Raw genomic sequence first — 17,299 nt, 5'->3', positions numbered from 1 at the left:
TTTCCAGAACTGGGGATTGAACTCGTCCTTATTCTACTGAGCCATCTCCCCGCCCCCGGGAAAGACAGTTCAAAATGAAAAGTGTTTTTCCTTTTTAAGCAAGAGTCCGGCTAGGCATGGTAGTGCATGCCGTAATTCCAGCACTCAGGAGGCTAAGGCTGAAGGATCACTGAGTTTGAGACCAGCCTGGGCTACAAAGTAAGAAAAAGGCTAGCCTGAATTGTATAGCGAGACCCTGTCTCAAAAGGACAAAAAAAAGAAAAAGAAAAACAAAAACAAAAAAACGAATCTGTAGCCAGGAAGCAGGAGTCCTGCTACATAGTCCAGGCTGGTACTGAACTAATTTTTCCACGTTGGTCTCAACTCAAGATCATCTTCTTGTCTCAGTCTCCCAGGTGCTGAAATTGCATGTGTGTGCCAGCATACCTGCTTCTTAAAATGGTAAACCACTGTATCAATGTTACAAACATGAAACCTAAAAAGGGTAAAAGAAAGGGCAATCTTTTAATTCCCTGTTAGATAAGCTTTCCAAACATCTTAATATACCTGAATAATATAAACATTGAACTTACCTAGATGCTACAGCCCAACCTGGCAGACCAAATCTTTCGTAGTCTCCTCCATAAATATCTCTGACCAGCTTGTCAGCTTGGGTGCTATCACCTTTGGATGCCATTTCAAGAGCTTCTTCAAAACTTTCACAGCCAGTCAATAAACTGCATAAACCCAGAAAGGTACCCCCTCCAAGGCTAAAGGAAATACAGAAAATTTTTAATGTTATTTTCGTATATTATAATCTTTCTCCAAAATAAAAGGGTGCACTCATTTATTGAGTATACACACAGAAAGAACACATTGCTAAATCCTAGTGAAAGGCAGTAAAAACTGTTCAATACAAGCATACTTCTACAATTAGATCAAGTGGGGGGGTTATATTATACTTTACACTTTGTAGTTGCTAAAAATACATTTTTATGTGTGCATTAAAAAAGAATGTTAAAAGCTGGACATGGTGGACACACCTGTAATCCCTGGACTTGGGAGTCTGAGGCAGAAGGATTGCCATGAGTCTGAGGCTAGACTGAGCTACATAACAAGACTCAGTCTCAAAAAAAGGAAATACAACAGGCAGGCACTGTGGTACAAAGCCATACTCCTAGCACTGAAGAGGCCAGGCTGATTACAAGTGAGTTCAAGGCCAGCCCGACCTTGACAGGCCTAGTGAGACCCTGTCTCAAAAAGAAAAATGTTCAAAATTAGTAACATAAGAATGTGGGGCAGGATACCAGGAATTGAAGTCAAGGCCAAGCTAAATCCCTGGCCCCTTAAATATGAATTAAAAGGAGAAAAACTGTAATTTTAAGTGGTTTACAAGAATTATGGAAAAGGCTTACTCACTGTGGATAAACATGAAATCAGTTCAATGTAACAATTAACATCTAATATGACCTAGACACACAAAAAAAGAGGACACTGATGTCCCACTGGTCATCATGGAAATTTTCTTGGGTCTTATTCTTTTTTCTTGTTTTTTGTTTTGTATTTTAGGGAAGGGTCTAGAGGGTGTTTAGGTTCTCACTATTAGATCAGACTCTAGTGATCTGCCTGTTTACAGCCTCCCAGGAGCTGGAATTACAGGTGAGCACCACCATGCCCAGTCTCAACTGCCAGTTTAGTGCACCCCCCCCCCTGGGGGGGGCACATGGCAGGCCCAGCTATTTGGCCGGCCCTGGTCTTATACTTTTGGATATGCTTACAAAACGAAATCATGGGGCTGGTGAGATGGCTCAATAGTCTAAAGCACCTACCTAGAACAAGCTAAGCTGAGCAAAGCACAGGGACCACGGTTCAATTCCCCAGCACCACATGCCAGCCAGCCTCGCCCCCTGGCGGGCTGAGCTGGCCACACACACAAAATAAATAAATAAATAAATAAATAAATAAATAAAACACGAAATCATGTCTCTCTAATCTCTAAACTAAAAATCTTTTCTTCAGTCTTTTCTCTCTAGTAGGTTTTATCTATGAACATTTAGGCACAAATTTTTGTCTTTTAGAGTTAACCAAAATAGGGAGTATCTGTGTATAATATTTTGGCATAGTGTTTCAGTGGAGGATGAACTTTTGAACACAATACTAATTACATTTAAGCATCATAAACAGGAATATTATTTTAAAACTTAAATGAATTTTCCCACAAATCTCAAAGTTTCCTACAAATCAATGCCAAGGTTTTTGTTTTTTAACTAAACAAGAGTCTGCCTCACCTTAAAAGGTGATAAAATACATAGAATAATGGTTAAAAAAATGAAAAATCTATCTTTTTCTATTCCATTCATTATATATTTTATGGACCTTATGGAACATTAATAGATCATATTAATCTTTGTGTAAACATTACAATGCTACCCAATACCATGGTTTAAATGTAAATCTAGGACCAGTAAGCTCAGTGGACTAAGTGCCTGCTTCGGCAAGGGCAGGGACCAGGATTTAACCCCCAGCAACACCAAGACCAGGCAGGGTGGTGCAAGCCTATAATCCCAGTGCTCAGGAGGCTAAAATCGGGAAGATCACAAGTTCAAGCTGTGTAGTGAGACTGTGTACCAAATACATTTTTTAAAAAGCAAATCTATCTAGTACATACACACTTAACAACAACAACAACAACAACAACAACAACAACAACACAAAAACCACTTTGGAAATAAAAAAATACAATACAAACACTTTAATCCTGAAATCAATAAAACACTTCTACTTCTATCACTTTTACCAAATTCTGAAAATCATTAGAATCATTCTAAGTAAAAATTCACTCGTTAGGGCCATGGAGATAGCTGAGTAGACCCTGCCTGGCAAGCACAGGGTCCTGAGTTCAATCCCCAGTACCGCAAAAAAAAAAAAAAAATCACTCATTAATATGAAAACTTGGATACCAAGTGATAAACATTTAAGGATTTTAGTGCTAACTGAATCTTTACATATGTATCTTACAAAAATATTATCTGCAACATTTTAACTTCTACATCTAATACAAATACATGTCATTTTCCAGTTAAAGCTAGCATCATTATATTAATTTCATGGTTGAGGCTGTTGCAGTGGTAGTCTTGTCTAGAAAGTGTAAGGACCTGGGTTTGATCCCCAGTACATACTCCAATCATTCAATATATGTACTTCATAATTTGCATGACTAAAATATGTGAATACTTAAAAAAAAAGGTTACTACTACCTTGTCCCAGTCACTCGCTTATAGTTGTCTTTGGAATGGACTGCTAAAATACTGACGCCTGAGCCAATGTTCACTACCAGCAGTGGATAGGGATCATCTAGGTTAAAAGGCATCTTTTGGCATCGCTCAGGTTCTGAGGCATTAGCAAAATAATAGCACTCTGCTTGTCCATTGAAACTGACAGAATCTATATACAGCAAGCCCTTTACAAGGCAGTCCAGTTCATCCAGTTTGTGCAGGTGGAGGTTTCCAATCTGTAAAAATTGAAAAAGTAAATTTAAGTGGAAGGCAACATTTGAAATACTTGACTCAACTCCACCGGGCAATTTTCATATGCTTATATATTTTAGTGCAGGGTGTACAGGGTCTCACTACACGGATCGGACTTGTGGTGATACTCCTGTTCCATGCCCAATCTCAGCACGACCCATGGCACATCACATATGGAACTCCCATATGCTTATTTATGATGATCTAAACCTACATAAGAACAAGTATTTTATTTGTGTGTATAAACAAATCATCACATGGTTCTAACATACTGAATTTGCTAGGAATTCAACCACCACACAAACATAAATATTGTACTTTTACTATTTTGTTTTGCTAAGCACTGATCAGCATCTTGGAAATGTTACCCACAGTATCACAGCTTATGGATTCTGATTCTCTAACAAAATATACTGTGTCAATCTGTCATCTGTAGCTTTTGTCTTCATGAATCTATATAGGTGCAAACATTTAATGACTTTGTGTCCTGGAATGATCATACCAGCTAATAGGGTTATACAAAGACAGTTTGAAATTACTAATTCATTTCAAGTTAGATAAGAGTATATTGTGATATACTATACTTTCAATTAGAAGTCACAAAGCTGTGATGTCTAGAATAACCATACTCTCCTGCTATGTACTTCAGGCTGGCCTTGAACTCACTAGGTAGCTCAGGCTGGCCTAAACACACATGGATTCTTCTGCCTCAGCCTCCCAAGCTCTAGGATTACAGGGGTGTATCACCATGCCCAGCAAAAATAATCATATTCTTTGAGGGCTATCTCTGTGTCTTATTAGAACATCAGCCAGTTAGGGTTGCACAAATCTATTATCCTAGCACTCTGGAAGACTGAGGCAGGAAAGCAAAGTCAGAATACAGCCCAGGCAACTTAGACCCTTTCTCAAAATACAGAACTGAGGAGGTAACTCTGAAAGTCCTGGGGTTAATCCCCACTCACACAAATGAAAAGTAAAAAATAAAACCCTTCACAGGGCCGGGCTGATAGCTCAGCGGACTAAAGTGCCTGCTTAGGCAGAGTGCAGCAGTTAGGATTTGATCCCCGGCTTGCTGTGCCGGCCCCACCCGCGAGGCACACTGAGAAGGTCACTGAGACTGGGCATGGTGATGCACGCCTGTAATCTGAACTCTTGGGAGGCTGAACACAGGACAATCACTATGAGTCCAATCTGTGTAGTGAGACCCTCTGCTAAATACAAAAAGAAAAACAGAGCAAAAGACAATAACACCCTCCACATCTGGCTACCAGTACTTCACTGGCCAGGTGAAAGCTAGCAGCAAGGACACTGCTTTTAGTAAGAATCCTGGCAAACAATAAATACTGTGGCTGGGTGTGGTGGCACATGCCTGCAATCTCAGCAAAGGGGAGGCTGAGGTAGGAGGGTTGTCTGTGAGTTTGAGACCAACCAAGGCTACAAAGTGAGCTCAAGGCCAGCCTGACTTGCATAACAAGACTGTTTCAAAAAGACAAAAAACAAAACAAAACAAAAATACTGCCATATCCAGGCAAATTATCTGCAAATTCATACTCACTAAATACTTACCAGATTTACCCATCAATAGAAAAAAAGTAAAACTAGATCAAACTATCCCAAGTGATAAGCTTATTTACATGAACTACATAAGTGAATGTTCTACTGAATTTTACATGATTGTGAAAAATTAAATACTCCACATCTGTACTCTCAGAGAAAACAAATTTCAGCAGCATCAAATACCAGCTGTGAAGATGGGTGTGGTGGCAATGCCTGTAATTCCAGCACTTGGGAGGCTGAGGGAAGGGAAATGTCCTGAGTTGGTAGCCATCCTGGGCTGTATAAGTGAGTTCAAGGCCAGCATGGACTACATAGAGTCCATCTCACAAACAAAGTATCAGCTTTGCAAAGTCCCAATAGCATGTAAGTAAAATCAACAGTGAAGTCCTTGATTTATGAACACTAAACTTGCAAGCCTTCACTGATATGAATAGACTTCATCTTTTTATAAACATTTGCAGATGCAACTAAATCACAGAAGTAGCTTACATGTCTGCCAGACATTGTCACAGTGGTGTTGCTGTGTGCTTAGAGTGTGATAGTGTGCAGTAGTAGTGCAGTGCTCAGTCAGTCCAGGGTGTCCGCAAGCAAGAGGAAAAGCGGTGAGGATGTGGAGAAGCCTGCTAGGAAGCCTAAAGCAATGCACGTGGTATCTGTGTCCAAGGTGTATGACTCATTTTGACCACTTACAATTGAATGCAATTTACCAATGTACTGCCAGAATGGAACTCTTTTGAAAGTTGGGAACCTACTGTACTCATAACTCCAAGAAAAGAACACAGCAAGTTTGATGGTACAAAACCAAGAAAAATGGGTAACACTATTTACATGTATACTAACTAACCAGGATTTTAGACAGAATATGCCCTGGGAGAAATGACATGAATTATTCAGAAAAACCCAGAGGTATATAGGGTACTAATAATGACAGAATTCAAACCCCCCCTTATAACTGACTTAAAACTGCCAAGTTCACTGAAGTTTCCCTTGCACATCTCTAGTCTAAGCCTTCCGAGTAATTGTGCCACCACACCTGGCTTTAAGTTCACCAGTTGGCACAGTCCTAAACTCGGGTTTTTAAAAAACATTATGTGCAAATAGCATGTAACAATTTTCTACCAGTCGGAACCACCAATGGCACAGGTACGCATGGGACAGTCTTACATGTACTATACTGGAGATTTAAGTCGCCTGGCAGTGAGACACTGGAATTATGGCCCCATACAAGTGTACAAAATGTCCCAAATGAAAAGGATAGTCATGAATACATCTTTCTTCCTCTTCCTTAGGAGAACTAACCTTAAGGATATTCTAAATGGAAATCTGGCCTCATATTTAAAAAACACAAGGAATATAAATTCTTGGCCCAAGTAACAAATACCTACTGTACGGAAATCTTTTTCAAACTTGTAAGCACCACCTCCTGTAGCACATAGCACCGTGTGTAATGTTGAGAAGTTTTTATCTCTTCCCATTTGGATAAAAGTAGGCAAGTCCTGGGTTGGAAATCTGATAAAGTGCAAGTTCCCTCTTCGACCAAAAAGTGTTAAATCCTTCAGTTCAAGGTGCACATCCCGAATGCCAGTGGATCCATATGCTACATTAGAAGTCAAGTATTTTCGAATACTTTTTAAGCTCTCAACTTCCTCTTGTTCTTCCTCTGCTGTGATATCAATAGGCTCAAAGTATGAGAGCTTTACTAGCGTTCCTCCAATGTCCATGCCAAACCAAGGAAAAGCTGGAAAAAAGTATATATACATTTTAGAAATGCAAACTGAGGACAGGCAGTTAATTATCCAAACTCGTCCTAAATTACGTGCTTAGTCAATAATAATTGGGTAAGAGATATCTTCTATGTGTAACTTATCTTTCTCTTTTAATCTTATTTGTGTATTTTCTACAACTTTACAAAATACTCAGAGACAGTCCTGGGCCTTTTAATTCTTGGCCTAATTAGGTATCCCTTTTCTCTACTGAATAATTAACCTCATACCATGGGAAACATGAAGAATTTTAACTTTGGTTCAATAAATAGGTCATTACCTACAGTTTGAACGTTTTTCTCCTGCTATAAAGGTTTTAATATAATAACACTGGCCTATAATCACCCATGGGAAAAGTAGCTCCTTAAAGGGAAATTTTCTACTTATTTTTTGCTTATTAAGCAAAGTTAGCTTGTTGGTACATCTGGTTAAAACTGCTGAAGTTAAATCATAACTCTCGAATAAGTACATTAAGGCTACAGTGTCCGGATTGGAATCTGTGGTTCTCTTACTAACTAGGCAATAGAACTTTAGAGAAGGATTTTTTTTTTTTTTTTTTTTTTTTTTTTTAGTTTTGGCTGCCTTAAGAGCTGGTGTGGTATGGCTTGTGGGGCTGGGAATCAAACCTTGGTCCTCTGCACCTGACTGCAGTTGTCCAAGCAGTGCATTAAACAACTGAGCTATCCCGGCAAGCCTGAGGTTTTTTTTTTTGGCTACTTTAGGCTGCCTTAAGGGCGGGTCTGGTGCAGCTTCTGGAGCTAGGACTCACATGGTCCTATGCACCTGACTGCATTTGCCCAAGTGGCACTTTAAACTGAGCTATCCAGTACAGCCCCTAGGCTACAGGACTTTAGGTTACAGTCCACTTGCAAATTAAAACGCTTACTTAGTAGCATGCATAGTGCAAGATACACAAGTGTTGAAGATGTGCCTACATAGAACAAAGCCAAGGTTCCCTAAATCTACATCAAAATTACCTCAGTATTAGTTTAACAAAAATACAGATTTCTGAACCCTTCTGCCAGAGGCACTGGGTAATGATATTTAAATGATCTGGGACTGAGGAATTCATTAAATTTACACACCACACACCCCCCCAAAAACCCATTGTATATGAGATTCTACCATAATAAAACCCAAATTGGGTGTGGTGGTACACATCTGTAATCCCAGCACTTGGGAGGTTTAGGGAGGAGAATCACCAAGAGTTTGAGGACAACCTGAACTGCATAGGAAGACGATCTTTATTAAAAAGATCTAAATGGCCATTTGAAAACCAATGGCTTTCACTGTCTGATTTCTTCATGTTTATTCTACTGTTACGGTTTGTGTCTAGGTGTCCCCCCAAAGCCTCATGCAGTCTTGGGGTGGCTTCTGGAGTTTGTGATTGATTACTGTGGGTGTGGTTGCTGCCCCTGCCCTGGGGCAGGTAATTTGCATTACAATGTAAGGTGGGAAGAGAAGCCAGCTGCTTGAGCTGCTGCTACCCCTCCCTTGTGCTCTTCCTCTTTGCCACCAACCACCATGAAAGGTTGCTTTCTGCTATGTGCTGCTCTGCATTGGACCCAGATGAGTATTGACTGAAACCTCCAGTAACTGTGAGCTAAATAAATCTTTCCTTCCTTTAATTTGAGTGCTGAGTATTTGTCCCAGCAACAAGAGAAGAGTAACTAAGACATCTACACTGTGATTTATTTGTCATAATCCTTATATACATACATGTAATGCATCATTATTCCAGTATCACCAATTACAAAATTTTAATTCTTAAAATTTGTTTGAAGCACAACTGATTCAGATTCCATGAAAACTATAGCTGACAGGGCCGGGGAGATGGCTCCTGGCAAGTGCAAGTGCCTAAATTCAATCCCTGGCTCTACAAAAAAACAAAACAAAACAAAAAACAAACAAACAAACAAAATATAGCTGACAATTACTGAGTATTCAGTATCAGCCATAATTTTCAGTTACCTCAATACCCATATGCAACTGCTCTATTGTGTATGTTATTTCACAGACAAGGATAGGGAAGGCCACAAACTTGTTTTAAGGTCAAACTGTTATGGAATGACTGAGACAGCATTGTACTGTACAAAATCTATTTCTATTCTCTGATACTTTAGTTGTTCATAGCGGCTAAACAATAATTTAATACTTAAAACACATGGATTGCAAAAATTACATTTTTAAAAAATTTGCAAGTTATCAAAGAAAAAAATTTTTTTATATCAAAGAAATTTTTAAATTTTTAAAAAAAATATTCATTTTACACAGCTAGGTAAAGACAAAATATTCATTTGACTCGATACATGTGTAATATTAGAAAACTAAACTCCTGAGTTTTAAAAAAAAAAATTAGAACAATTGTTTTGTTTTGTTTGTGGTACTGGGGACTGAACTCACTGTCAAAAAGTGTGAGGCAGGCACTAATAATGAAATTCTCAATTATGATCCACTCCTATCATTTAGCAAGTAGTCTAGACACTAGCTTTTGTATCTTCCAATATTAAAAAGTACTTTTTAAAAAACACCAGTAATACCAGCAATTGGGAGGCTGAGGGGAGGATCTTTGTGAACTCAAGACTAGCCCAGGCTACAAAGTGAGCTCAAGGTCAGCCTGAATTGCACAGCCAGACTGTTTCAAAAAGACCAAACAGCAATAAAACCCCCAAACCAGCCAAATAGCTCAGGAGATTAAAGCACCTGCAAGCAGGTGCAGGGGCCAGGGCTTTGATCACTGGTCCTGCTGTGCTGGCCCCACCCCTGGGGTGTGCTGAGATGGAAATTGAGACTGGGCATGGTGGCGCATGCCTGTAATCCCAGCTCTTGGGAGGTTGTAAACAGGAGAATCACTATAAGTCTTACCTAGTAGTGAGACCCTGAACACCCTACAGACCCTTCCCTAAAATGCAGAACACCTCCCACCCAAAAACCTTAATGCTTGATAGTTTTGTCTTAAAATTGAGAAGGCAATGAAACCCAAAGGTTACTTCTTTGTAATAAAAATAAAAGTACCATCAAATACAACCACAGATGCATCTAAAAGAATCTCATGAACTAAGGAATACATCATTGTCCTCAGAACCAAGCAGGTGTAGCTACAGCTTTACTGCTTCTGGCTACTGGACAGAATGGATTGAGTAGGTCATCAGTACATAAATAGCCTATGTGCTGCATGTAACCTAAACATTTCTTCTCCTTTCTTTTAGCATACACTGTTTGTGGGTGTGTGTGTGAGGCAACACACTTTTAAAAAGCAAAACATACCCTATAAATATAAATAAGCACTGTGGTGATGGCAAATAAATACCTTCTCCAAGTTGGGTGTTCTCTAGAATTTCAGATGATCTGTTTATTTGGCCTTCCAAAAATAAGCAACAGCTTTATTTTCTGTCTCAACTGATCTTTGTAAGAGTTACCATCTGGCCTTGTATGTTAAGAAAAATACCCCTAACTACCTAAGAATTATATTACCTTCTTTACCAAGTAGATCAGGTATACAAATGGTGAAAACCTACATGACCAATTATTATTACTATTATTATTATTATTATTTTTTTTTCTGCTTCATCAACCTTCTTTCAAGGGGAGAGGCCATGAACAAGAAGATAAAAAATTATTTTTTTTTTTTTGGCGGTACGAGGGATTGAACTCAGGACCTTGTGCTTGCCAGGAAGGTGCTTATGCCGCTGAACTATCTCCCTGGCCATGAGCTTTTAAATGACTAAACAGAAGGTGGTGTATTTTGCCATAAAGACAAAACTATGCCAAGTTTTGTACCTTTCTGTTGGTAAAGAAGTGGGGAAGGGACCAGTGTGATAGCTCAGTGGACTAAGCGCCTGCTTAGGCAAGCAGTGGTGCACACCTCTAATCCCACTGCTGGGAGGCTGAAAACAAGAGGATCACTAAGAGTTTGAGCTAAGCAGTGAGATACCAAATACATTAAGAAAAAAAAAAAAGGTGTGGGGAAGTTCTCTAGAGAACTATTTCACTGCTATTGGTGGCCTGAAGGTACTATTCTGAGGGATCTCATACCAAATCTAACTCTTGTTATACATAAAAAGAGAAGCCAAATGTTTAAATGTTCAACACGTTATACGGTACTTTAAAGGACAAAATTCTAAACTGAGCATGTACACTGGCAAATTTCAGATATGCTTCAGATTCTTAGATAAAAGACATTTCACTTTAGCAATCATTCCAAGTAACATATTTGGTCACTACTCATCTTAACACATTTCCGTATTTAAGATTCCTTAGGAGACATTTTCACAAAATTTTCTATAATAAAATACTCCTAAGGAGAGATATATTACAAGCTATTTCCTTCAAATGTACCTTCTCATCTACTGGAAGTGATAATAATTCTAAACTAAATTTACCAACAGGTCAACTTATGGGGAAGGTGACTATACACATAGGCTATCCAATTCTCTGTGCCTGACAAGTTTCCAGGGCCTTACTACTTGGGTTAGCAAAGAATTAACTTAAAATCTACACTACCCATTTAGCGGTATTTGTTGATCTAGTTATATAACATATAGGTTAAATAAAACACAAGCTGAAAAATGTATACCTGAAGAAACCATGTCAGCTAGAGTACATAGATTTACTTTCCTTTGCCTGGGATTGAATTAACACAGAAATTCAAATGCTAATCTTCTAGTTATACAACTACATGGCAAAATAATTCCTTGTAAAATTTTCTGGTTGATAAAAGCATTTGGCTTATAACTTGGTAACATATTGGTGATGTACATAAAAGTAATGCTTTCTAACACTTAAAGAATTTGTGTGTGTGTGTGTGTGTGATAACCAGGGGTAGAGTTTGGGATCTTGAGCTTGCCAGGTTTATGCTGCTAAGTTATCTTCCCAGCCCCATATAGGGAATTAATATGAGAAAATGTATAAAGTCAAATCACTTGTCATTTTTTTCTTCCCATTTTCTGAGACAAATTCTCACTATGTACTTCATGCTGGCCTCAAATGTGCAAGGTCCTCCTGCCTTCAGCCTTTGCAGTGCAGGGATTACAGGCATGCTCCACACCTGGCTGAAGTCAAATCATTTGTTTAGCCAATATGACATATAGCTTCCTTTAGCATTGCTGTAAATTAAAGGACAACAAAGCATACAGAGCAGAGGCTTATTAAGTCAATAAATACTCTCAACTAATCAGGTCGGGCATGGTATCATACACCTGTAATCCTAGGACTCAGGAAGCTGATGCAGGAAGATCACTGTGAGTCTGAGGCCAGCCTGGCCTACAAAGAGTACAAGGCTAGCCTGACTTGCATAGTGAGACCTTGTCTCAAAAAAGGACTGATTAATCTATCCAGTTTATTTTGTAAACTTGTTATGGTAATCATTATCATTTTTAAAAATAATTTTAAGATGGTATTCCCACTTGATTATTAGTATGCCCAAATCTAAGTAACAACTATCAGGACGTAAAGAAAACACTGCCTTAAGAGTTGAGTATAAATTTGTGATACACTCTTTTCATCAAGTGCAAATTCCAAGACAAACAGAAAATATGTGCCTTGAGGGTAGGTGCCCAGGTATCACACATTACTGTATCAGTTCAAGATGTATTAACTGGCAAATCGAAATTAGAAGTGCTTTTCCACTGATATTTAAACTGCCATCGCTGTTTTATAGGCTTCAAAGTATCCCAAGAATTCTACAGCTTTAACAAGAACTCGACATGAAGAATTTTTTATTATCAGACACAACTATAAATTAGCAGATATAACTATCAGATAAAAGTTGGTGTTTCATGGATATTAGACTATGTCCACAGGTGTAGGTGAACGCTGGACTTTAAGCTGATTTAGGATTCTGAACTTCATCACCACACAGCTGGTAGAGGAGGCCTTGGAAAGTTACTCTGAGCTCAGTACATTCAAAGTCCTTTGTAAAGACCAAAGTATCACACTTTAAAATAACAATTTAGTTTTCAGTCCAACTGAGACATGAGGGTCAGGAGAATCAACGGAGGTCAACGTGAGCTTATCTAAAAGACTGTCTCAAAAAAAAAACAACAAAAACAAAAACAAAACCCTAAACAAAACAGCTAGTTTTCAAAGTTCTTATGGAGGCTTCGTCTCCTAAGAGGTTTATAAGATGCTTGGTGGGCAGAAAGGCAGGGAAGTCAGTGTCCTAGTGTTCTTTAAAGACGCAGCTTTCTTAGAATATTTGGGAGGATCCCCTGAAACACTGCAAAACATCAACAGAATTCTAAGCTTTGAGCATGGATCTCCACATTCCCAATTGTCCTAGGACTGAAGCATGACAATCAAAACGAATGAGCAATGAAAGAAGCCAATGACAAAAATAAACCTTTATAGAGCTACAAATAAAAGAACTGAATCAGTAGATCTGCTTTTTCTCACAGTTTGGTAAGTTGTTTTTTTTTTTTTTTTTTTTTTAAAGTTCACATATATACATTCACAGAAAAATCTCGACAGTTATTCCCGATATTAACAGTGGTTCTCACCGGGTAGTGGGAATAAGGATGTTTTTTAAAATTCCCGTTTTAGCATTTTCGAACACAAACACGAACTAATTAATATTCTACTCAAAAAGACACTGAGGCAATTTACCCACTGGCACATTACGGGCACGTTGAGTTTAAAAGCGCCAATTGCAATATCAGTGACAACTCTCAGGGAACCACCGATTTCAAGGACACAGGCAAGAAGCCCGGAAATTACCGAAAATGGATGGTAACTGCCCCTCGCGGACAGCCACGACCATCTCTTTTCAACCCTGTTTCAAGCCTCGAAAGGGGAGTAGTAGCTCCATTGTCGTTGTGCAAAACCCGAATTAAAAACTCCCTCTAGCAACCTCCCAGCTCGCGAAGAGGAAGTGGGAGGACAGGGGCAGGGGGCGGCAGGCGCCCGAGCAGGCACAGGGGGTGAGAGCGCGGCCGCCCCAGCCAGGGCTCGATAAGCTGCCTCCGCCTCCCGCCCGCGCCGGGCGCGCGAGCAGCCGCCCGCAGGGGCCGAGGCCGCTTCGCCCGCGGCCGGGGGCGCCGTCCCCACCCGGCGGCCCAGCCCCCATCTTACACGGCTTCTTGGCATCCTTGATCTTCATGACGTCGGCCTGAGGGGCGAGGGGCGGCCTCGGGTCTGGAGCGCGGGGAAGCGGAGCAGCGACTCCGGAGGCGGCCGCGCGCGTTAGGAGGCCCAGCCGGTTCCTCCCCTCGGGCCGGGCTGGGCCGGGCGAGGCGGACTTAGGGCGGGGCGGCGGCGCCTAGGGCGACGCCCGGCCCAGGGGGCGGCCCCCACCCCCGCGAGGGGCGGCCGGGACCGAGCAAGCTGGGGAAGGCCGCCGGCCTCGCCGTTCCGGGGCCTCCCCGCAGCCGCTCGAGACAAAAGGTCCCGGTGCCCCGAGCCGCCGCCGCCGCCGCCGCCACCGCACTGAGAAGTAGCCCGCCCAGGCCGAGCGCCCACGTGACAAGAACCCCCCCACGCGACCCGCGACCCGCGAGGCTGCTGGAAGTTGTAGTCCTCCGCGACCGCAGGGCCCGCTCTCTGGCTTCGGCTTTACAGGTGGACTACGAAGCCCAGGATGCACTGCGGCCTCGCCTCCCAGGCCCGCGCCGCTCCTGGCGATCGCCTCAGAGTGGGCCCAGCGAGAAGAGGGCAGGGCCTTAGTCACGCCAGCCAGGAGGCCGCCAATGGCTGCTGAGGTGGGCGGGCCGGGAAGTCCCGGGCTCTGGCCTCCGCGCCCGCCGCCGCCGCCGCCGCCACCCCTGAAAGAGAAGGGGAAGGGGCCTCCGCGGGCACTGTCATGGCTGTCCTGCCAGTTAGGCTAGAGGCAGAAAAGGCTGTTCGTCGTCTCGTGGCAAGCGCTAAAGCCAGGGTTCCTGATACTGAGTGCATCTGCGAGTTGAGGGCATTCACCCAGGAATCCTCTTGCTTAATAGAGATGACCTGAGCTTGGGGGCTGCAATGGTGGTCCTGAGGGCCACGCTGGCGCTCGCTGCGTGCCTGCCTTGTCTGGAGCGCGCTACCGGGCGCTCTTCGCGTGGGGCTGGCTGCAGCGGAGCCGCTCTGCGCACCGCCGCGCCTCTGGACCGTCGCTTACCGGGCCGTTCGCGCTGAAGGTGGGGCGGCGGCGGCGGCGGGAAGCGACGTGTGCGCGCGCACTTTTTTTTTTGCCATTGTTCCACGGCCGCTTCAGGGGCCTTCAGCCCAGCTCCCCAGTGGAGGAAACTGACCCCCAGAGGAGAAAGTTAGACAGTCCAGTTTCACAGCAACTAGGACACCCTGCCGGGTGTAGAGAGGTGCACTCCTGTAACCCCAGCACCCGGGAGGCTGAGGCAGGAGGATCACTATGAGTTTGAGGCCAGCCTGAACTGCACAGCAAGACCCTGCCTCAGAAAGACCAAAAAAAAAAAAAAAAAAAAAAAAGACTTAAGACATAGGTGATAAGCCAGGTGATGTGAAGAAGAATCAGGAGGCATAAACTGTTTATGGAACTTATTTAAAATTTTTTATTTTGTCTTGTCCTGGGGTTTGAACCCAGACCCTTTGCGCTGAGCTACATCCCCAACCCCTACATACATTTTTGGAGACAGAGTCTTGCTAATTAGTTAAATTGCCCAGGCTCATCTCAAATTTGTGGTCCTCCTGGCTCAGCCTCCTCCATTGCTGAGATGACTGGGATGTGTTGCTACTCCCAATTAACTATTTACACTTCAGTTTTTACAACTAGTCTTTGAAATATTGATACGGGGCAATGCTAGATGTCAAATACTTTGAGTCTGTGTCCCTTGAAGTTGAATGAATTCTAAGGAACAACACAGGTGAATAGGAAATTTTATTGGAGAAAAGAAATGAGGAATTGGAATGGGGGAATGGGGAACAGGAATAGCTCCTGAGGGACAGGAGGTGGCCCCAAATGTGTTGTCTCTGAGCCTACCAGGAAGTTTTATAGAGCAAAATGATGAGGTGGGTACAAAATTATGATCAACTGCAAGTGTAGCTGCTTAGGTAATATGGATCTAATGGTAGCAAGGATACATGGGTGACATTGTTAACTGTGGTCTATATTCTGTAGTCTTTGTCTTAGCACGTGGGAGAGAATGGCCCATCCTTAATGAGATAATAGGAAATCTCAAAAGTGCCAGTGATGTAGCTTAGTGGCACAGCACCTGGCAAGTCCAATGTCATGAGTTCATTCCCATACTAAAAAATAAAAGGTGACACCAAAAGTCCCAAGCCTCTGTTAGCCCTTAGGGAAGTCCGCACCGTTTGCACTGACGCCCGGAGGGCCCAGCTCTGTCTGACTCCTATATTTCTACTATAAAATATGATTAAGAACTTCAATTTCAAACAAACAAACAAACTCTTGAATTTGCCAGGTATGGTGGTGGTGCACACCTGTAAATCCCAGGCAGGAAGATTGTAAGTTGAGGTCAGCCTGTATAATGTAGTGAAATCTTAACAAAAATGGGCTGCAGGTAGTGGCACTCACCTGTAATTCCTGCCCTCAGGAGGCTGAAGTAGGATTGCTCCAAGTTTGAGTCAGCCTATACTACATAATGAGTTTAAGGCTAGCCTAAACTACATCGTGAGACCCTCTCTCAAAAAACCAATAGGCCAGGTGTGGTGCTGTATGCTTGTAATCCCAGCACTTGGGAGCCTGAGGCAAGAGGGTCTCTGTGAGTTCAGGTCAGCCTGAATTGCATAGTGAAACCCTAAACTGTGTCTCAGAATGTCAAGCTAGACCCTGAGGAGTGACTAGGACAGGCATGATTGAAGCAGCCAGCTAGATCATTATTTCAGGCTAGGTGCAACCTGGACAAGGGCAAGAAGGCCATTGACCGTGAACAAAGGAAAAGGGTCAGTTTTATACACTAGTCTAGATAGGGGAGGGGGTGTTTCACTAAGGAAGATGGAAAACTTAAGTTTTTCAGGGGTCGTGAGTGGATTCTGGTGCCTCTTTGAAGGGAGGGAAGTACATGAGGAAGCATTCTGCTGACTGACAGCGGCATTCTGTGGTGGGAAGCACCTGGGGGAAGTTCTGGGTGACGGTAGCTAACTTATAGGGTGGCATTCTGTGGAATTAGGGGTTCCTTGCTGGGTCTGGTACCTCTGGGGAAGCACCTGGGACAAGTACAGGTAACAGTAGGACTTTGCTGACTCACAGAGTGGCATTTTATAAATTATAGGGTTTCCTATAAGCCTGAGAACCAGGCCTGGAAGCCATCCGGATAAACAGATTTATTGTCTTCTCTCAGGCTGAGTGACATGGCTTTCCTGTTTGAACAGAGTGATGGTTGGTAGTTTTTCTGTTCAGGTTGGGAGGGGCCTGATTGTGAGGGCCTAACAAAAAAGACAAGACAAAACAAACCAATCAGCCAATCAATAAATAGGGCAAGAGATGTAGCTCAGTGCTCCAGTACTACTGCCAAAAAAACAAAAAACAACTTGAATTCAAATTTTTTTTTTATTCACATCTTG

At 42.2% G+C, this 17,299-nt stretch overlaps 1 protein-coding gene across 1 annotated transcript in view; it reads right to left on the bottom strand.

Moving 5' to 3' along the window:
- The window catches only part of Pank3 (pantothenate kinase 3), a 22,326-nt gene extending 7,983 nt beyond the window's left edge, over positions 1-14,343 (bottom strand). Inside the window, exons 1-4 of the mRNA XM_004637041.2 lie at positions 13,895-14,343; positions 6,449-6,801; positions 3,237-3,490; positions 573-749 (exon numbers count right to left, since the gene is read on the bottom strand). Of these exons, the coding sequence (XP_004637098.1) occupies positions 573-749; positions 3,237-3,490; positions 6,449-6,801; positions 13,895-13,922 (812 nt within the window). The 5' untranslated portion in view covers positions 13,923-14,343. The remainder of the gene's footprint in view (positions 1-572; positions 750-3,236; positions 3,491-6,448; positions 6,802-13,894) is intronic.
- Between the last annotated feature and the right edge of the window lie 2,956 nt (positions 14,344-17,299).

Source organism: Octodon degus, unplaced genomic scaffold (assembly GCF_000260255.1).
Source record: "Octodon degus isolate 3935 unplaced genomic scaffold, OctDeg1.0 scaffold00085, whole genome shotgun sequence".
NCBI classification, from domain to species: domain Eukaryota; kingdom Metazoa; phylum Chordata; class Mammalia; order Rodentia; family Octodontidae; genus Octodon; species Octodon degus.
Note: the sequence above shows the minus strand (reverse complement) of the source record. Positions and strands in the feature narration are given on the sequence as shown.